We start from the raw sequence: 22,998 nt of genomic DNA, 5'->3' as shown, positions 1-22,998 counted from the left end.
GGGACAGAATAAAGGGCCAATTAAACTTCCTTAACCCTAACGCTATAGTCGTAACTATACGTATATCCATAACCATCTCCAATGTCGTCAACTAATGATGCCTTAACCTAAAAATCGTGAAATTTCATAAAAATGAAGAAAACGCAAAAAATTACAAACATATTCCACAAAAAATAAATCTCTTAAGCCCCATTACTGATACTTAGCATAGACTTGACTTGACTTGGCGTAAACTTGGCAACTTAGCCACGATTATACTCCACTTGGCGCATACAACCTGGCATCATAATCAGTGTTGAAATTTATTTTTAAATAAATGTCAATTTGTATGACAAAATGTCAAAATGAAATGGAAACAAACAAATGGCATCTCAAAATGTAAACGTCACTTAGAACTTATATAGAAAATCAAAATTCAACAGACTTCTAAGTCAAGTTAAGTGTTGCCAAGTTTTGAGTAATCACTAACATGCGATATTCATTTAACAGAACTGTAAGTGACAGTTATCAAGCCAAGTCAAGTCTATGCTAAGTATCAGTAATGGGCCCTTTAGTCATAACGTATCAAAAACAATGAATAAAATCTACAAAAAGTTATTAAATTCACCAACTCAAATATTTTTAGGTTATTGATATGGCGAGAAACCAAAAACCAATTGGTTGGCTATGGTATGGTTATGCCGTTAGCGTTATGGTATGGCACCATTAAGGGGGAGTCATTGGTGCCGTATGTCGTATCGCTGTATCCGTATCCCTGACGTAATCAGCTGTTTATCGTTACGACGGTGAACCAAAACCCAATTGGCTACGATACGGTTACGACCTTAGCGGCACCAATAATCGATTGCATTGATTCTCATAAAGTTGGTCGAATCAGCTGTTATAAGGCTACCGATACGGTTACCGATAAAGCACCAATGTCTCCAGCTTTAATCGATTACATTGATTTCCATAAGGTAGGTTCGATTAGCTGTTTTATCTGGTTATGGTTATAAGTCGCCATGGTAGTGGTGCAGTTTATGGTACCCACCGAAATTCCGAAATTTGGGCCAACATTTTCGAGCGAGGTGTCAAAGACACGTCTAGATCAAGAATCCGAAAGCGGAAGTTTACTTTTTTTACCCGTTTAAAAGTTACCGGCGAAAAACATATTGTTCCCGCACGTTTACAACCTTTTAAGCGCACACATCACTTTACTTTTTATATTTAGTATATTAACATAATCTAACTTGCACAAATTAACAAAAGAATTATGTTAAATTTCACTAATTTACTTATAAAATATCAAAACAAATATTGCAACAAATTTCTGTCGAAATGAAAACACATGAAAGTGAACAGTGTTTCCAGCTCAGCAACGCTGGTGATTACTTTTTTGTTCTCTGTTAGGATTAATACATGGCGGTGGCGGCTCAACATAAATTTAAATAAACATACAATTATATTGTTTTTGTAATTTACTTAATATGTTGCAATTTAATATATTAAAATAGAAGAGAATACGTCTTCAATTTATAGAAATAAAGAGATGCTGGCAAATATTTGTAATTTTCATTTTGGAACATACATACATTTGTCAAAAAAAAAAATAAAAAATCGGACTTTATAGAGATTTTTATGCTGATTCCAAGGGTATATTTCTTTTTTGGTGCAAATGAAAGGTTTGGTGGTAATTCCATGTCAAAAGTCGAAATTATGAATTTTTCAAATCAAAATATCGGGGAATATTTTGAATAAGGTGCCACGATTTTCCAACCTTTTTTTTCGAGGGGTGGCGGTAATCCTAAAAATCAAAAAATTATCATCCGCAACTCTAGGAAACTCTTAGTTTATGAAATATAAGCTTTTTAATTTCCAAATTTAGTAAAGTTTCAACTTAAGTCCTGCACTTAAAATTCGGGTCGCACATGTCGATAGTGGTATCAAAAGACGCGTATTTGTGTCAAGATTCAGAATCCGAAAGCAGAAACTATATTTTTTATCTCGTTTAAAAGTTATTCGCGGAAAACACGTCGGTACTATTATTGCTTTTTTCGTTGGTGCAATTAAACAAACGAAAACAAATGAGGGTGGTGAATAGTGTTACCAGCTCCGCAACAATATCTTTTTATCTTGGTAGAACATTATAATGTGGTGGCACGTCGACATAAATGCAAGCAAACATACACTATCAGTGTATTTTGTATTGTAATTCTCTGAATAATTTTAAATTAATGTATTTAATTGGAACAAGTGCAAAATACATACATTTGTCAAAAAAAAAAAAAAAATCGGACTTTATAGAGATTTTTATGCTGATTCCAATGGTAATTCTGCGTAGAACACCTTTCTGCATAGGCGGCTTTCCGCCGCGCTTATAAAAAATAACCCTGGGCTACGCCATGCCCAGTCCGGGTGTGTGGTATAACGGTTATGCCCTTCTGCGTAGTGCACCCTTCTGCCCAGCACCCCAAATAATATTAGACTACAAATTATTAAAAGTGTTTTACAACAACAAAATACATTGATAGTGTATGTTTGTTTGCATTTATGTCGACGTGCCACCACCTTATAATGTTCTACCAAGATAAAAAGATATTGTTGCGGAGCTGGCAACACTATTCACCACCTTCATTTGTTTAATTGCAACAACGAAAAAAGTGACAATAGTACCGACGTGTTTTCCGCGAATAACTTTTAAAGAAGATAAAAAATATAGTTTCTGCTTTCGGATTCTGAATCTTGACGCAAATACGCGGCTTTTGATACCGCTATCCACATGTGCGACCCGAATTTTAAGTGCAGGACTTAAGTTGAAATTTTACTAAATTTGGAAATTAAAAAGCTTATATTTCATAAACTAAGAGTTTCCTAGAGCTGCGGATGATTATTTTGTGATTTTTAGGACCCCCTCTACCCCTACAAAACAACAAAGGTTTGAAAATCGTGGCACCTTATATAAAATCCAACCGCGCACTTTAAAAAAATAACCCTTAGCCGATGCAACACCGGCTACGCCATGCACAGTAATTCTGCGATCTAGATGTGAATACGCGTCTTTTGATACCTCCCTCGAAAAAAAGGCCCAAGTTTCGGTTGGTACCATAAACTGCACAATTACCGTCACCATTAATTGGCCCTTAAGTTTCAAGCGAGGATACAACTCACTTATACGTTCTTTGATACAAGTGAAGAACCCTATGGTCATTGTAAATTTTACCAAGTAGTGCAACTAACAGCTGATCGGTGAAAATTCGCACATTCACACGCACAGTTCTCGACTCAGTTTCAAAACAAAACTTTAGATTATTTAATTCAAATTTTAAAGTGAGATACTCCTTACAAATTTATGTATACAGAATACATATGGCGTTTTTGTTGTTATTAAAACAATAGTTTTATTTATACTAAAGCTTTTATCATTTTTTTTTTTTAACTTTGAAAAATCTCCGAACACTATTCCTTCATTATATGACATTCGACTGCCTAGTCCACTGCCTTCCACTCTATTCGCAACATAACCTCTACTTAAGCTGCCAAACTATATAGTAAACAATGCCTATGGTGGTTATGTGGTTATTAAAATTGTCCTTGTGTGCTATATAAATGCAACTCTGTTTTGTAAAAATGCAGTTTTTGACATTTGCTTTTATAGCGGCTGTTTATAAATTGTTAACCATTGTTTACTATATAGTTTGGCAGCTTAAGTAGAGGTTATGTTGCGAATAGAGTGGAAGGCAGTGGACTAGGCAGTCGAACATAGTGTACAAGTACAAGTGTGTTGACTTATCTGTCAAGCATTCTGACAGGCACTCGCTGGATTCGGAATGACAGCGAATTCAAAATGGATACCATTACCGAGTGCGCCGAATGATTGAAAAATTGAAAAAGTCGATACGATTGGTAGTCAAAAATGTTGTCGTTGAGACCAAAAATGCGACTCTAGACCTGAGATTTCCATCAGGTGAGCGAGGCTGTTTGTAGTTTTGACGTTTATCGCTTAGTGAACACACTTGGTATAGGTACACTATGCACTAAGCGATAAACGTCAAAACTACAAACAGCCTCGCTCACCTGATGGAAATCTCAGGTCTAGAGTCGCATTTTTGGTCTCAACGACAACATTTTTGCCTACCAATCGTCTCGACTTTTTCAATTTTTCAATCCTCTAGACCTGAGATTTCCATCAGGTGAGCGAGGCTGTTTGTAGTTTTGACGTTTATCGCTTAGTGAACACACTTGGTATAGGTACACTATGCACTAAGCGATAAACGTCAAAACTACAAACAGTCTCGCTCACCTGATGGAAATCTCAGGTCTAGAGTCGCATTTTTGGTCTCAACGACAACATTTTTGCCTACCAATCGTCTCGACTTTTTCAATTTTTCAATCCTTCGGAGCATTCGGTAATGGTATCCATTTTGAATTCGCTGTCATTCCGAATCCAGCGAGTGCCTGGTGGATTCATAATTCACTTTGCCACCTCATTCACATAACAATCAATGTGAATTCCTACAAGTTTTTTGAAAATAACATTCTCAATAGTCAAAAGGATTGTGAATTCACAATGGTAAAAAGCCTGGATTACCTCCACAAATCACCTACCCTTTGCGATTTGTGGATCACCTCATGGCTCCATATTATTTCATATTTCTTTATTTCAGTCTATGGCATTTAAAGCCCTTACAGACTAGATAACAATGTTAAATTAAAATTAGATAATTATTTAATAGTATAGTACATAAGTTGAGTATAGACACAATAAAACTTACATGCTATGAAGAGATTGACCAGCACATTTATCTGTTTGAAAAGATATCAGTAAGTATTGTTTTAAAAGTAAACTTAGAAAGAGCAAAATCAATAGCTGAAGAATCAGAGATGCGATTAAAGTCAGTCATAGCTCTAAGCAAAGTTGCGTTTGAGGCATAGAGGGTTCGGACACAATCCGTATAGAAAATAGGTATATTACGAAGAGGCCTTATATGGATATGGAATCGGAGACTCCTGAGGCGACAAGGTGCATCAACTACACCATTAATGATGTCATAAACAAACGTGAGCGATATGACAGTTCTTCTGCATTCCAGGGACTCTAATTTGATAAGTGAGCACCTGGATTTATAAGATAGAATCGGTTCAGAAAAGTTCATCGAGCGCAGCGCGAACCGAACAAACGCTTTCTGCACACGTTCAAGCCTAACAATATGGCATTCATGATACGGCCTCCAAATAAAACAGGCATATTCCAGCTTCGAACGAACTAGTGCAGTGAACAATAACTTGAGGGTGTAGGGATCCGTGAAGTCTGTGCAGGAACGCCTAATAAAAGCCAGAAGTGGATACGCCTTAGCAATAGTAGAATTTATATGGTTGGCTCATCTCATCAGCTGATTTTTTTTTTAATTTCACTGGTATAGGGATTGTCAAAAGGAGATGGCAAACGAGAAATGCGACCATCACATGGACAATTATTTTCTGCCATGGGGTAAATTTTTTATAAAAAAATTGTTTCATATCACTTTAAGTTATTTTTTTAGTGAATGCATTTAATTTATTTTCCCACAACATACAAGATTTGCAAAGATGCGCCTAAAACCAACACACAGTTTTTGACAATCTGAACAAAGGTATGCTTTTGCTGTAGAGATGAGCCAACCATAGTTGAACCATGGATCACCTGTTAAATTGCCGTTGCATAACTTAAATCATATTTGTAGTCGACTGGTATATTGCATTATATAAACAAACAAAATTTTCTATATTTGTATGTAGTCAAATTTTCTGTAGACACATGTAAAAGAAAAGTTGGTGTGAAACACAAACGGGCAATCACATGATTCAATTACTAGAGGTATTTTCTCCAATGATGACAGATCTTTGACACTCCCAAGTTGAAAAATCTGGACGGGTTGCTTTTACGAAGTACTGAAAACGGGGTATAATTCAATACCCTTCAGTGAAAATTGTAGTAGAAAAGTATCTTTCGTAGTATATTAGTAGATAGATAATAATAATTAGTAGTGATAATAAATTTGTATATGCCAAAAGTTTTTGGGGAAATAATTCGTTTTCTTCTAAATATTTCGTGAATTAATAATGGTTTGGTCATTCTTTCAGAAATTGTTTGAAGAATGCCGTCCGTTAGAATTTTATTCAAAAATGCTCTATCTCAAAATTTGTTTCAAAAACTCCCTATATCAGCATAAGTTCAATGCATTTTGTCATAAAAGGGATTTAATGAAAAGCATTCTGAGATGAAGCGTTCTTCAATCTAACTCTAATATAGGGCGGTTTTGTGGCAAATCCTGAATTGGGAAATTTTTGAAAAATATTTTGAGATGGCAGAATTTTGAACAGGCAGTCGACATGGGGTGATACGCTACTCAGCAGCCGCAATGAACTGACAAAAACAAAAATAAAAGAAAACGGCTTATTGTCTTAGAACTTTATATTCCTATCTTGACTTTGACAGAAGAGTTAAGCTTTTGTTGGTCCTGCTACACAGGGAGTATTCACCCTTTTTCGGAAAGCTCTTTTCCGTTAAGTATTCATGAAAGCACTCCGGATAAACCGTTAATTTAGAATACTCGGAATACGTTCATTTGATACTACCTCACGAGGTCCGAATATATTAGATAAGTATATACATATTTCAAATATAAACCGATTCCCCAAATTCTTAAATGGAGATAATGTTCCGAACATACGGAATTAATAGAACAGAGTGTCGACTTTTAATAGGGTGCCCAAAAACATTCAGAGAAGTGTCAAAGAACGCGTATTGACCTCGATAACAATAATTCGAAGGCGAAAAAATTTGTTCAACTCGTTCAAAAGATATTGACGAAAAACCGAAAAATTACCCCGGGTTGCGTTGGCGGCCTTCAGCCGAACTTATAAAAAATTACCTTGGCCGGTCCACTAATGAGGTGTGATCAAAATTAAATGCATGCAAAATCCTTTGTACACAAAATCTTTTTCAGTGCACAAAAACATTCAACTGCAAAAATCTCCGGATAAAGATAAAATTTTTCTTTTCCGCCTGCGGATTATTGATTATATTATCGAGGTCACCTCTCTCGATATTTTTAGATGCGTATTAGCAGTAGGCTCCTGTTCTAGACTTTTACCTGAATAAGTTAACATACCCAATGAGTACATTTCGTTATGGCATCTCCAATATTTACAAAGACATTTTTACGTGAATAGAATTAATAGTCGAGGTTTTGACGTTGAAAGATGAATTTTGAATTGATTTAGGTTTGGTATATTCATAGGTTTACGAAAGTGCACGATTCCTTGGCGTCCTCACTACATAAAATTACCTATGTTCAATATTTAGCCATACTTATAGATCGAGGCATAGTTAATAAATTCACTATAACATTAAAAAAATGTCCTAAAGAATTATGCAGTTAAGTACTTATCGGGTATTTGTAAACTAATTGCTTCCTACTTCTACAACTAATATTTTTTCCAAAATTCATAAAGAAACAAGTCAGTTAACGGATGTCAATTCGTTTTGGGAGCAAAATGGCTGAAATTGTCAAAAAATGTGTCTGTCGAGCAAACCTCTTCTGATTGAATCATTGGGCAATCTTTAGCACTACAATTTATTAACCGCCAACAAAAAACAAACCTTTCGTCCTTTGGTATGACAATAGATTTTAAGAAATATTTTCCTTTTGGAGGAATTGACACTGATAGAAATAGGAAATACCAAAGACTTTTATATTCATAAGGGACACTAGTTTGTTTGTTTTGCGAAATTCATGTCAAATATCCAATATGGCAGGTATTGAAAAGTTGCCTTCTGCACATATTTGTGGACTTTATATAATGTGATTGTAGGAAATAGGATGACGAAATATTAATTTAGGCAATCCTTCTAACAGACCTAAATACCCCATAAAAATATGTAGATGCAATTTTAAAATACCCGTAGACGTGAATTTCGCAAAAGGTATTAACATCTCTTTGCCAAAACTTCACAATAGCTCGCAGCTGCTAAAAATTTACCCAAAATCGTGTCTCAATCACAGTATCATGAGCCCGTAACTAAAGCTCACAGCTACTAGTAAAAGCATTTCCGAAAATTAAAAGTTTGCTTCTGCCAACAGATATTACCACGAAACGGAAAAATTACCATAAAATATTAAGAATTTTGGTTTTAAGCATGATAATATAAATGAAGGGTCCCATTTGTCTACCTTATAATATCCCAGGGTCATTGGAAGTGACTTACATTCTGATAAGTAAAAATAAAAAAAATGCTTAAATGATTCAAGGAGTTCTGTAGCGCAACCTTTTCAAGGGGATGTCAGAGCAATTTATAACTTCTCCAACCCAATTTTCAACCTCATCTACCCGTGCTTTAGCAGCCGAGACTATGGTGATCCCAAGTTCCTCGTGAAAGTAGGGGGTGTGCGCGGGATGGTCTACAAGGTTCAATATTGTCATACTAAAAGGAGTCAAATCGGACTCCCAATTGAGCCCATATATCGTTCTGGCACGAAATATGCCATAGTTCTGTTTTCTTTTACATGCATATACATATGCACTTAAACTTTATATGGTATGCTAAGTGTATAGCTTTATCTGCATATATGAAATTGTTGCGCAGAACATTAGCACTGCTAAATTTCAGTATGCCTTATACTCAGTTACACCTGAAATATGTCTCTCTCTAAACTATTCTTCCAGGACCGAAAAGTGTGTGTAACTACAATTTATCGCAACCAATTCAGCTATAGGTTAAGCTAGAGACATTGGTGCTTTATCGGTAACCGTATCGGTACCCTTATAACAGCTGATTCGACCAACCTTATGAGAATCAATGCAATCGATTATTGGTGCCGCTAAGGTCGTAACCGTATCGTAGCCAACCAATTGGGTTTTGGTTTACTGTCGGAACGATAAACAGCTGATTACGTTAGGGATACGGATACAGCGATACGACATACGGCACCAATGAGTCCGGCTTTATACACTACGACGAACACAGGTGCGTGTGTCCGCTGTTAAGCACAACACGTTTTGTACCAAGTTAATTAACCCCTGCCACCAGTCTTCAATAATTGCCGCTAGCTGGGTCTAAGTGATGATGAGCGTTTTTTTACCCGCTAATGAAGATGTATACAAGTGTAAAAAAAAAAAACGGCTAATAAAGCGGGAGTCATTGGTGCCATTTGTCGTATCGCTGTAGTCGTATCCCTAAAACCGGAGTCATTGGTGTCGTATGTCGTATCGATGTATCCGTATCCCTAACGTAATCAGCTGTTTATCGTTACGACGGTAAACCAAAACCCAATTGGTTGGCTACGATACGGTTACGACCTTAGCGGAACCAATAATCGATTGCATTGATTCTCATTAGGTTGGTCGAATCAGCTGTTATAAGGTTACCGATACGGTTACCGATAAAGCACCACCCTGCAAAAACGCTCGCGTCAATCCACGTCATTTGACTAGTCATTTTACAGTCATAGGTTATATTCATAGTCACATTTGCATGGACGTGGGTAAGTTTTGTGACCAAATTTTTTGTAGGGCAATGTCTCCAGCTTAACGTAATCAGCTGTTTATCGTTACGACGGTAAACCGAAAACCAATTGGTTTGCTAAGATACGGTTACGACTTTAGCGGCACCAATAATCGATTGCATTGATTCCCATAAGGTTGGCCGAATCAGCTGTTATAAGGTTACCGATACGGTTACCGATAAAGCACCAATGTCTCCAGCTTAATTAAAAAAGCTTGTGCATCAAATATATGCGAGAGCATTCAACTGTTATTTTAGGGTAATTATATGTATGTATATGAAAGCATGACATTCTTAGTACATGCCCAAAATAATCGAGAAGGGTACCAAAAGACGCGTTTTGCACGAGCCTTAAGAGTGTCATACTGTCGTATAGAATTACCATAAAAAATTATTCTAGAAAAGGTTAAATCATTTGCATGAAATTAGCCGTGTTTTTTTTTATGTTTGCGCGTAAAAAAACGCTTATCCTCGCTTAGATCATGCTTAGGGACCCATATAGCGGCAGTGGTTAAATAACTAGCTACAGAACAGGGTGTACCTTAAATCGGATACACAAACCTCTGGTGGCCATAATGTATAACATATACCTGAATCGGTTGCGATGAATAGGTGATACACACCACAAATCACCTACCCAGATTGCGCATTCACGAGTTCAAAATTGCTTCGTTCTGCGCATCTACATCACAGTTGACTGCTTGAGCGAATAAAAGAAAGAGAGAAAAAACAAGAGGTAAAGGAAAACGACGTATGAATTGCCCATAAAAAACAGCTGATCTTTTGTTTCCATGCGCAATGCGCAATCTTACCTGTGTGATTTGTGGATACACACCATTTTTAGAGGTGAAACATAGAATTAGTGTTGACGTGAAACATAGACACATATTTCAGGTACATCTGAGTATAATGCGTGTTGAAATTTAGTAGGACAAATTTTATGCGCAGCAATTTCAGAGGTGTATTTAAAGTTTGACGCTTATATAAAGTTTAAGCGTAAACGTCTATAGATGCAAAAAAAAATACATCTATCATTGACGATAATATTATAACGAATTTAGTGCAATTCCTCTTATTTGCAACCTTCTGCTAACGTTCGAATCGCTAAACTGTTGAATAAATAACTCCACTATTCAATAATGCAAAATGGCCTTTATTAGACTACTTTCAAAATAACACTTCTATTGCTCGCCAGCTGGCGTCTTAAATCAAACTGATTGTCGTGCCTCTACTGTTTCTGCCTTTTATACTGTCTGGTTTGCTCGTTGCATGTTTCTATGCTTTTCTATTTCCAGAACTTACTAGTTAGTTATCAGCTATAAAGTTACTCAGCTGTAATTACAGATGCATGATTTTATAGCTTCTTTCATCCCCCATGCGCGTGTATATGTGAGCAACACTTGCACAACCATTGCATACTTTCGGGAGTATCTCACATATATGCATGTGGTTGTGCGTTGTTTCTCCGCTGCGTGTACGTACATATGTGTAGACATAATGATTGAATTATTGATGTGCATACAAGTCACTGCTTAGCATCGGCTTAGAGATGATAGTATCCCTTAGTGCTGCTAATATTCGTCACAATAGTTTAAATTCGCAGTCGCAAACTCTTCACGCCTTCTACATCTGTACAAACCTATTTGGGAACATCTGAATCTTAAGACAATTGTGAATGAATTTTCAGTCATGATTAACATTTCTGGAATCACCAGTTGGCCATAGTGTACAAGTACAAGTGTGTTGACTTATCTGTCAAGCATTCTGACAGGCACTCGCTGGATTCGGAATGACAGCGAATTCAAAATGGATACCATTACCGAGTGCGCCGAATGATTGAAAAATTGAAAAAGTCGATACGATTGGTAGTCAAAAATGTTGTCGTTGAGACCAAAAATGCGACTCTAGACCTGAGATTTCCATCAGGTGAGCGAGGCTGTTTGTAGTTTTGACGTTTATCGCTTAGTGAACACACTTGGTATAGGTACACTATGCAGTCGAATGTCATATAATGAAGGAATGGTGTTCGGAGTTTTTTCAAAGTTAAAAAAAAAATGATAAAAGATTTAATATAAATAAAACTATTGTTTTAATAACAATAAAAACGCCATATATATTCTGTATACATAAATTTGTAAGGATTATCTCACTTTAAAATTTTAAATTAAATAATCTTGAGTTTTTTTTGAAACTGAGTCGAGAACTGTGCGTGTGAATGTGCGAATTTTCACCGATCAGCTGTTAGTTGCGCTACTTGGTAAAATTTACAATGTTGTTAACTGTGGATTGCCAATAACAAACGTTTTAAAAAATTGTTGCTTTTCTGTCAATAAATTAGTAAATAAATTGCAAATAAACGCACTTATCCAACTTTGCAATGGAGGAAGTGCAGCGGCACAGTGTGCACACGTTGATATTTCGGTCGTTAAAACGAACGCACGACATGTTTGTGTCCAACCAAAGCTCACTACCCGAAATAGACGAAAAACTGTGAGTATATAAAACATTAATAAATTTTTATACGTTTCATTAACTTAAATGCATACTGCAGGCTCAAAGTACGTAAATCTATTAAGGCAAAAGATATATATGGGCTCGTATTTGATCGCGTCTCAAAGGCTGCGGAAGCAAAGAAAATGGCTCCAACTGCACCAGGCGGCTCATTAAGTGGGCCAGATCATCCATTGGCCATTACAGATGGCACTGTTGCTGGTGAACATAATTCCTTAGTAGCAGTAAGTGACAAAGGTGCAAATAGCATAACAGAACCACAAACTATGGGAACATCACTTGTGGCAGCTTCTGGTGCGCGTACGGGCACAACCGCTAGTAATGTACAATTGATTCCGAAAAAAGCACCTACTATACCTAAACCCACATGGCATGCACCATGGAAGCTCTCACGCGTCATATCAGGTAAGTAAATCAAAATCACTTGTAATTGAGCGGCACATTTCCCTAATTAACCGTTGTTTATGTCTTTAATGGCGATAAACTAATACATTTCCGGAAACTGAAACTGAGACAAAATGGCCAGAATTGGGAACTGAGCCGATTTGTCCTATTAGTCTGTAGGAATGTGAAATAGTTAATTAAGAACGGCCCTAAGCAACAAATTCAAATTGCCTAGAAGATTCAATGTGGTCATATTAAATCGATCCCGAGTTGGTCGGGCTTGTACCTTAATGGTACTTGTTACCGGAACGTACCGGGTCTATATCGGGCAAATGATCATCAACACTTATACCACTACCCAAAACCTTCAGGAAGTGTCTTCATAGCTACCACAATAACAAAATATCTTCACAGCTGCTCCAACCCCCAATTGCAAACCACACCTTCGCGGGGAGAGAACTCGTAGAAATTTGAATGAATACTAGAGCGTATCACTAAAGTTCAAAATGTGTGTTCTGGAATACTTCGTAAAAATTTACAGAATTGGAAAAAAAAATCAGCACCCTGTAAAAACAAAGAATTTATTTTATCCTTTATAATTTATCCATTTGATATTCGGTTTCAATGGGTGCTACATTGCTGTACACGGTATTGAATCAGGTCGGAATTCTTTGGAAGAAGTCATTAGGCTATCTGTCCCCTTCCAGTTTGTGTATTTTTTAAACCAGGCGACCAGCCTGACGACGCATAGCACATTGGCGGCGTGCCTATTGCTTTGTAAGTTGTTAGGTTAGTAACGTTTCTTTATCCTTTCGCCAAGTTCTGCCGGCAAGCGACCTCAGGATTTTGTTGCGGCTTTGTACTTTATATACAGTTATCGAACGTTAACCCTTAGATCTTTGGGTGACTCAATCAATACCGGAACATCATAGACGTGAACGTGCAATATTTTCGTTATCTGTTCCTTCTTCGTCGTAAACAGATTGGTTTTGGTCGGTGATAGTATCAGGTCGCGCTAGGTGAAGAAACAAGAAAGACTGGGGAGATAGATAATTTTAAAAATTAATCCGTCTACTTAAGGGTCAGGTGTTGTTGCCATAATCGTGCAGTCGTCGGCATAGGAAATGATAGTAACTCCTTCTAGTGGTAAAGGCAGATTTGATATGGAGTCATTTAACAAAAGTGAGGATAGGACACGACCCGGTGGTGTCCTTGGTTTAGAGGTTTCGTTCCTAAAATGAACCGACGCTTATCGAACCATTCATATAATTTTCGGTCCATCTTTTTAGACAAGGGGGCAGAAGTTAAGCTTCTGTCTTGGAGTAGCGGATTGTTGTTGACTGTCAAGTGCCACCAGCTCCGTCCTGTGATGGGGTTTTTGCTGATCCAGTCCGTAATTTATCTGGGTGTTTATGACGTTTAGCGTGGTGTTTATGGCTATGCATTTCGCGGAAGCCAATCTGATGGGTAGCTATGCGAAGATTCGCAGTGAAATGAGGAAGCAGGGCGATTTCCAATGTCTTTGCAACTGCTAAGAGGATTGATATCGGTCGATATGACTCACTTTCGTTAGCTGGTTTTCAAGGCTTTAGTAGTAGAATTGTTCGGAATTGATAAATGACTTCAACGAAAGGTTTAAAAAGTGTGCCAGATAGCTTACTCCCCCATCGCCAAAGTGTTTCAGTATTAGCATGGCTATTCCGTCGGGCCCTCTGACTGAGAGAGTTAGGCCATTTGTGGGCTCTTCAACCTCTGTGGGGGTGATGCTAATGGGTCATCGTGTTTGTGTTTATGTGCTCGTTTGATCCACAAAAGCGGTGGATATGTTAACATTGTATTTTGTCGGGTTAGCCAAGCATTTGACGGTTGTACACAATTTACCGGTACCGGTACCGGCAGAGGTGGGACAGCAGGTGGCAGGAGCACTATAGATGTTAACTATTTCTAAGTAAAACATCACCTGACCTTATAGGTATGCCTTAAATTTCCAATAATTTTTGATTTTTGATGGCCTTGTTTATTTAAAAAATGTAGGGTTTTGTGAGCTCGAGGCCTTGCTTTGAATAAAACACTGTGTTAGTATTCATACATTTATTTGGTCGATATTTCGACTTCAATCTGAAGCACCTACTATACCTAAACCCACATGGCATGCACCATGGAAGCTCTCACGCGTCATATCAGGTAAGTAAATCAAAATCACTTGAAATTGAGCGGCACATTTCCCTAATTAACCGTTGTTTATGTCTTTAATGGCGATAAACTAATACATTTCCGGAAACTGAAACTGAGACAAAATGGCCAGAATTGGGAACTGAGCCGATTTGTCCTATTAGTCTGTAGGAATGTGAAATAGTTAATTAAGAACGGCCCTAAGCAACAAATTCAAATTGCCTAGAAGATTCAATGTGGTCATATTAAATCGATCCCGAGTTGGTCGGGCTTGTACCTTAATGGTACTTGTTACCGGAACGTACCGGGTCTATATCGGGCAAATGATCATCAACACTTATACCACTCCTCAAAACCTTCAGGAAGTGTCTTCATAGCTACCACATTTAAAAAATGTAGGGTTTTGTGAGCTCGAGGCCTTGCTTTGAATAAAACACTGTGTTAGTATTCATACATTTATTTGGTCGATATTTCGACTTCAATCTGAAGTCATTTTCAAGATTGCATGGAAATGACTTCAGATTGAAGTCGAAATATCGACCAAATAAATGTATGAATACTAACAGTGTTTTATTCAAAGCAAGGCCTCGAGCTCACAAAACCCTACATTTTTTAAATTTCTAATGTTTTTTCCCCTTCTTTCCTATGTATGCTAAAGCTATCGCACTTCGGGGCTCCGATCTGGCTGTTAGCTTCGTTTCCTGAACTGCGTGCAACGTGCGTCGGAGGGTTGCCATTGCTGAGCCCGTAACATCTATGAAGTTGGCAGCGGCCAAACATGAGCTGCATTGGACAGATGTCGCAATCGTATATATTCTTAGCTGGCACATGGAGCACGTGGTGTGGGGGCTAGGAATTAAAGGCTCCTTGCTTCGCACGGCAGCGGGATCTATGTACCGGAACTACTTCAGTGTAACCTCATTTCATTTGCTGCGTTTGTGTTCATCCTCGGAGCAGTTCCTTGCAGCTGTACTGCTCCATACCCTCCTGCTTCGAGAAGGTATTGAACACAACCCCTGGGAAGTGGTTCTGCAGCATATGCCGGAAAAGAATTTACCTCAGAGGGTCATGTGACACGTGCAAAAGATGGCTGCGTCGTTCGGAATGTTCTGGGCTAGTACCCAACATTCGTCGAGGCAGAAATTTCTACAAAACTTTTATGGCACCGTGTGTCCAAGGTCGTCTCGCGGTTCACACTCCCACGGGCGCTTCAAGCCACCTGGCCATGATCAATTATATCGATGTTTTCCTAGAAGCTTAACCTGTTTTGGAACCACATCAAGGAGGATAAATATAATAAGAGCCACCAGTCTGCTACGAGTGGCGAGTAACTCGCTGGAAATTAAAAAAAAATTGATGCCTAATGTTTTCTGGCATTTATCCATGCCATGTAGGCACCTTGTACAACTTTCCAGGTTGCCAGCGCAATTTATAGATTCTCTAAACCCAATTGACAACCTCACCTATCAGTGGCGAATCCTGTTTCACTAACAGACGAGGCTCTGGCAACCCCAAGCTCCTCATGGAACCTGGGATGGGGATGGAGGGATGGCCTGAAGGTTTAATGTGGCCATATAAATCGTTCCCGAGATGGTCGGGCTAGCACCTTAATGGTGCTGTGTTACCGGAGCGTACCGGATCTGTATCCGGCAAAGGACCATCACATCGATAACACTCCACAAAGCCTTCGGGCAGAAACCTTATCGCTACAACAAGAACCCCACGAAAATGTATAGAAGACATTTTATGCACATCTCGCCCAAAAATCCAGCGACTACCTCGAAGAAAACATTTAGCAAATGGTTTTTCAAGATTCCGCATAAGATCTCTAATTTGGGGATACCCTGGGTTGGAAAAATACACTTGATCTCGCTTTGTAGCCGGCGTGAGTGCCGTATTTTTTATTCTGTGTCTGATATCCGATTCTTGGTGTTCCTGTGTGCACCTACCACAGCATAAATTTTTACGAGATTTATAAACTTGGTGCTGGTTCCGGTCCTGTTCAATTTTAGGTCATACAAAAGATTCCCTACAATCATGATTTTGGGAATTGTATTAATTTGCGGGGTCCCCAAACCTGAGAGGTGAAAGGCCACAAGTGTAAGAATATCAATCTCCTTTCTCTGCCATTACCTTTATTCAGTCATGGCTTCTGCATGAGTGCGTGCGACCCTAACCTATTTAGTTGTGACCTGGAAAGTAATGCCTGAGCTCCACATCAAAATAGATTAAAACAACTTAAGAGCAGCATTCCCCTCTTTTTAAATTTACATATCTTGGCGGAAGCTACTTTTAAATGTGCTACATGACTAATTTTCTGGTTTTAAGTGTTTTATACCTATTTTACTTAATTTGTAGGACACTTGGGTTGGGTGCGATGCATTGCTGTGGAGCCTGGCAATGAATGGTTTGCCACTGGCGCTGGTGATCGTGTTATAAAAATTTGGGATTTAGCTAGCGGTAAATTGAAGCTATCACTCACCGGACATGTGAGTACTGTACGCGGTTTGGCCGTGAGCCCTAAGCATCCGTATCTATTCAGTTGCGGTGAAGATCGTCAGGTGAAATGTTGGGATCTTGAATACAATAAAGTCATACGTCATTATCATGGTCACTTATCTGCTGTATACTCATTGGCGTTACATCCCACTATCGATGTATTAGCTACTTGTGGACGTGACTCAACCGGACGCATTTGGGATATGCGTACTAAAGCGAACATACACACACTTACCGGACATACAAACACTGTAGCCAGTGTAGTAGCTCAAGCAACAAATCCGCAAATTATAACAGGCTCACATGATTCCACAGTGCGCCTTTGGGATTTGGCTGCTGGTAAAAGTATTTGTACATTAACAAATCATAAAAAAAGTGTTCGCAGCATCGTTCTACATCCAAATTTATACATGTTCGCTTCTGCGTCACCAGACAATATTAAACAATGGCGTTGCCCTGAAGGCAATTTCGTTCAGAATATATCAGGACATAATGCCATTGTTAATTGCATGGCGGTTAATGCGGATGGCGTTTTGGTTTCCGGTGGTGATAATGGCACAATGTTCTTCTGGGATTGGCGTACTGGCTATAATTTTCAACGTTTTCAAGCGCCTGTTCAACCTGGTTCGATGGACAGTGAAGCGGGCATTTTTGCTATGTGCTTTGATCAGTCCGGTTCGCGTTTAATCACTGCTGAGGCAGATAAAACAATTAAAATCTATAAGGAAGATGATAATGCCAGCGAAGAAACGCATCCGGTCAATTGGCGTCCGGAGATACTTAAGCGTAGAAAATTCTAAAAAATGCATTTTATAAGTTACTTTACCAATTTCATGTACACAATAAAATAATAAACTTATATGTTCAGTTAATTATGTAAAACTTGTATGTACTTGAGGTTTTTTAAAACCACTTTGATTCGCTATAGTTTGACTTAACGGTTGAGACTTTTGAACTTTTTGCTTGTTGTGGTTAAAACGGTAAAGACACTCTAACAGAGCTTTGAGGGTGCTGTTAAGATGTCAAGACCATTGCATGATATAGATCCGGTACGTTGCGTTACTTGCATCTTAATGTCCCAACCTATCCACATCGGAAAAGGTTTAATTCAACCACGTTGAAATCGCATGCTATGACACGCTTCAGCTATTACTAGCTGTTGTTGTTGTAGCAGTGCTTTGCCCCATCCAATAGGTGCGACCACACACTTATTGCTATCTATGTCCTCTAACGGTAGTCCGAGGAAACTTGCAAATATATAAAAAAAATTGCAAGCGGGGCATACATTGGGTATGTCGCGGTTGATTTTTGATAAGTAAGAGTTTAACCTATTGAAGTTGTGCTAGAGTGGCACGCGTCTCCCCGGGGAGGTTGTTTTGTCAACTGCGAGTTTAGGGTATTTGTCTTTAAGAACGGGGTTCATCGGGCAATCCCTGGCATAGGGGACCGACGCCTTTTTATAGTGTGTCTGAGGGCCTTGTCATGCTCCTCTTTTTTAAACGGCTGAATTCTTAAGCCTCGGATTGCTCCGTAGTGCTTGCTGAGATGACTGCTTAAGTTCCTTAGAGGCAGGGCCTCTTTAATCAGATGTCTGTTGGGATTTCCAGGTTTCTGACAATTCAGCAGAAACTGTTTGTTCAGCATGAGTATTCTCGCCTCATTGTGTAGGTGATGAAGACACTCCGTGGCTGTTCTGAGCTCGGTGTTTGGAGAGACAGTTATTACTAGCTTTTCAAATCGACTTTGTCCACACGAAGCAAATTGAAAAAAATAAAATAAAATTTGTTGAACTGAAAGTAAAATTCTTATTTGTAGATTTTGCATTGCCCACTTTTATATTATTGCCTGAACCCAAAAACAATCCCGAAGTAGTTCCGAAATGATCTTTAACAATTCCGAAAAAGTTCCAAAAAGATGCCGAAACGGGCTGAAACGGTCCCGAGAACAATACCAATACCACGCCGCTTTCCTTAAATATTCCTGGAAACGGTTTCGAAATATACTGGTAGAGATCACAGTTGTTGTAATCACGGAACAGTATAGAAATGATTCAAAAACAATCCTGAAACTATAGCGAAATACACCGATATCTTGACGTTCAAGCATCACTTTCCTCATAATTTTGGATTATTGACACAGAGCGGCGAATCCCGTTTCACTAACAGACGAGGCTCTGGCGACCCCAAGCTCCTCATGGAACTTGGGGTGGGGAGCGAGGGATGGCTATATAAATTGTTCCCGAGATGGTCGGGCTAGTACCTTAATGGTGCTGTGTTACCGGAGCGTACCGGATCTGTATCCGGCAAAGAACCATCACATCGATAAGACTCCGCAATACCTTCGGGGAGTAACCTTATCCCTACAACAACAACAACGATAGTCGACTGATGCTTTGCGGAGGGAGTGCGGCCGATAAAGTCCGATTTGAGTTTAAATAAAAGGGCAGTCAAGTTTTTTTCATGATTCTCCTTTCATAGGCGAGCGTTCTTTGTCGGAGTTTAAACATTCACTAATTTAAAATTTTTTTTGTTTTGTGGTATATCCTGTTTGTAGTTAAGCTAAGGCGCAAAATAAAAAGATGTTATATGACTGTTTTCCCTTGGAATATGCAAAATTTACCATAAATAATACGACGTTGTGTAAATATTACGGGACATTTAAGGATCATAACGGAATAATTTCAAGATTATCCCTGTATTAACACAATACCCAAAACTGTTTCAGTGGCGACTATCCGGATCATGACGGGAATGTCTCCCAGATAACTTTGGGACTGTTTCCGGGCAATTTTGAGATAATTTGAAAATTGTTTAGAGATAAATGCCCGGGTCATGTTGACATTTTTTCGGTATAGTTTTTGGCATATTCGGTACTATGTGAGGTTGATAATTGGGTTGGAGAAGCTATATACTGCGCTACACAACCCCTTGAATAATAAGTAATAAGTACTTATATAATAATTCAACTGAAAGTAACTGAATATTGGCCAGTACATTTTGTGGTATGTTGTAGCACGGAAGGAAGAGCACACACGGGATTCAAGGGGTTGTGTAGCGCAATATATAGCTTCTCCAACCCAATTGTCAACCTCACCTTCGAGCGGCGAATCCCGTTTCACTTACAGACGAGGCTATGGCGACCCCAAGCTCCTCATGGAACTTGGGGTGGGGAGGGAGGGATGGCCTGAAGGTTCAATGTGGCCATATAAATCGTTCCCGAGATGGTCGGGCCAGCACCTTAATGGTGCTGTGTTACCGGAGCGTATCGGATCTGTATCCGACAAAGGACCATCACATCGATAACACTCTCCAAAGCCTTCGGGGAGTAACCTAATCGCTACAACAACAACAACAACAAGAGCACACACACCTGATCTAGAAACTCCGGTTTCGAAACCTTCTCAAACCAAATATCAAATATTCGACAAATTCGTAACAAAGTCGTGTCTTAAATATTTCTCAACTATTACGAGAGCAAATTGTTTAAAATTTCAGAAAATTCTTTAAACGCAGCGTAAAGAAGTTATAACAAATTTTTTAGTAGGACCTTACAGCTCCACGCTTTGGTATTATAGTATTAAATTGTTTGTACTACATTTTACAAGGGCTTTTAATCGGAAGCATTGGATTTATAAGCTTTACAAAACTTTTATAAGTTTACTAGCAGACCCGGCAGACGTTGTTCTGCCCTAAATTTGGTCTATCTGCATACATTTTAATAAACTTTTTCCCTCTAACTCTGCCCTCGCCCTTCTACACTTTTTCCTAATCTTTTTTTTTTTGGTTTAAGCTTGTTGGCCAGAGAATGTATCTCCACACGCCAGGTATTTCTCTTAGTGTGAGTTCATAAATTTCTGGATTGAACATCCAGTGTCAATTTAGTGTGTCCTTGGGACCACTAGCACACGATGGTAGTACCTTAGAGGCCAGAACCATGTGTAGCAGTCCCCTTCATGAATTGTGGTTTCAATTGTAGATTGTATTTTTAGTGTATTTGGTATTTAAATGGCACCACGCCAATAACAAAGTCCTTTATATTGCTTTCCAATTACGTCTTTTTAACTGTTCTATTCTTTGTGTGATTGGTTTTTTCAATGGCACCACGCCAAGCACAAAATCTTTTACATTGCGTTCTTAGTGTCAGTATTTTAATAATTCATTTTCAAGATTGTTGTCGTAAAATTTGGGTTTTTAGGGGCACCACGCCACTCACAAAGTCCTTTCTCTATATATATATTTTTTTCTTTTTAATTCTTTTCGTTTAATTTTTATTTGTTGTTTCGTTTTTAGCCGTAAAATTGAATTTATGTATATCCACTCTTCAGTTTTTTTCGTTGTTTAATTTTGGTAGGAAAGTTTTTGTCGTGTTAGGTATTATAGTTGTGTATTGTCAATAAAGCTGTCTTTGTGCAGTATTTATACTGCTTTAGAAAAAGCCGAACGTCTACTCTTGCCAAAAATTCTTTTTGTTTTTATTTATTTAATTATTTTCCCTTTCTTTCCGATTATCTGTAGTCAACCATTTATGTTGTATTGAGTTATTAGTTTTCAATCCCGTTTTTTGTTCTTTTTTTCCTTGGTGGAGTTATATGTATATTATCGCCATTTATATCTAGGGTAATCTCTACCCCGTTATATGTTCCGTTAATCATATATATATGAATTTATGTAAAACGAAAGTTTTACTTATATTTTTGTATTTCACATAATTTTTAATTTAATGTTGACAATTTTTTTTTAACATTTTAATAATGTTATTAGATTTTCATTGCTCCGTATTTTTGCCCGTTTGCAGTTTATATGTTGAACGCACTGATCAACATTTTGATGCCAAAACCGATTTTGCCCGATAGCAATTTAATATTTTTGCACAAATTGCATATTTTTACGACGAAAATTATTTAGTAATGTTATTCATTGAAAAAGTTTCACTTTTTTGTTATTTAACGCGAAACACGTTTTACTTACGCGTAACGCTGTGAAATTCCTTGCGGTCTGGATTTGTACTCAACCACATGTTATAAAGTCCAATTTTTCATATGGTTGAGCTGCAAGGAATTTCAGCGAACCGTTCACGACGAGATTGAAAACGCGGGTGTTTTTTCCTAATCTTTGTATTCACTCCTCCTTCCGTATTTTTCGCTTCATCTATCTCCATCTTCGTCTCATTCCCTCTCTTTCTCAGTCTCCTTCTTCCTTCTCTCAAGTTTTTCTCATTCTTCTTCATATCTTATTGCCAGTCCCAGAGGGTGGTATGTATTCTCAGTCCCAGTCCCACTCCGAGTCTCAGTCTCAGTCCCAGTCCTAGTCCTAATCCCTGTCCGTATCTGGTCTACATCCCGGAAAAAAGCATCGTAAATATTAATATAGGCAAATTTATATACCAAATTTCAGGCAAATGAAATAGGACGTATGTAAATAGGTATGTGGGTATTAATAATTCATGTCTTTATTTCGGCTTCGCATGCATATTTATCAGTTTTGCCAGGTTGATGCGACTAAATCGAATATCACAATGACAATTACTTTAAAGCTCTCAGCAACAGCTTTCATTTGATATCCATAATACACACACATTCTAGGGGTTTCCAGGTCCATGTGTTGGCCTATATCTCGAGACCCTAGTCACCCAGCGGTGTAAAACTTACTCTGTACTAAAGCACACATCAACAGCTTAAATTTGATACCCATAATGTAAAAACACATTCTAGGTGTATCCGGGTCCACGTCTTGGCCTATATATCGAGACCCTAGTCACCAATAGGTATGAAACTACCCTGTACTAAAGCACTCATCAACAGCTTCACTTTGATACCCATAATGTAAAAAAACTATCTAGGCGTTCACGGGCCCACGTTTTGGCCTATATCTCGAGACCCTGTGCGTCGATCCTGCGTTCTGGATTTATAT

At 38.3% G+C, this 22,998-nt stretch overlaps 2 protein-coding genes across 2 annotated transcripts in view; one reads left to right on the top strand and one right to left on the bottom strand.

Annotated features, from left to right (window-relative positions):
• The window catches only part of LOC137250791 (uncharacterized), a 373,639-nt gene that overhangs the window by 141,703 nt on the left and 208,938 nt on the right, over window positions 1-22,998 (bottom strand). The gene's annotated exons all lie outside the window — the stretch shown is intronic.
• On the top strand, window positions 11,773-17,971 carry Tango4 (transport and golgi organization 4). The gene is made up of 3 exons (XM_067784279.1): window positions 11,773-12,013; window positions 12,075-12,439; window positions 16,949-17,971. The coding sequence occupies exons 1-3, from the start codon at window positions 11,901-11,903 to the stop codon at window positions 17,887-17,889; spliced, it is 1,419 nt and encodes a 472-aa protein (XP_067640380.1). The 5' UTR covers window positions 11,773-11,900; the 3' UTR covers window positions 17,890-17,971.

The sequence above is a fragment of the Eurosta solidaginis genome, chromosome 4 (genome assembly GCF_040869045.1).
Source record: "Eurosta solidaginis isolate ZX-2024a chromosome 4, ASM4086904v1, whole genome shotgun sequence".
In the NCBI taxonomy this organism is placed as follows: Eukaryota; Metazoa; Arthropoda; class Insecta; order Diptera; family Tephritidae; genus Eurosta; species Eurosta solidaginis.
Note: the sequence above shows the minus strand (reverse complement) of the source record. Positions and strands in the feature narration are given on the sequence as shown.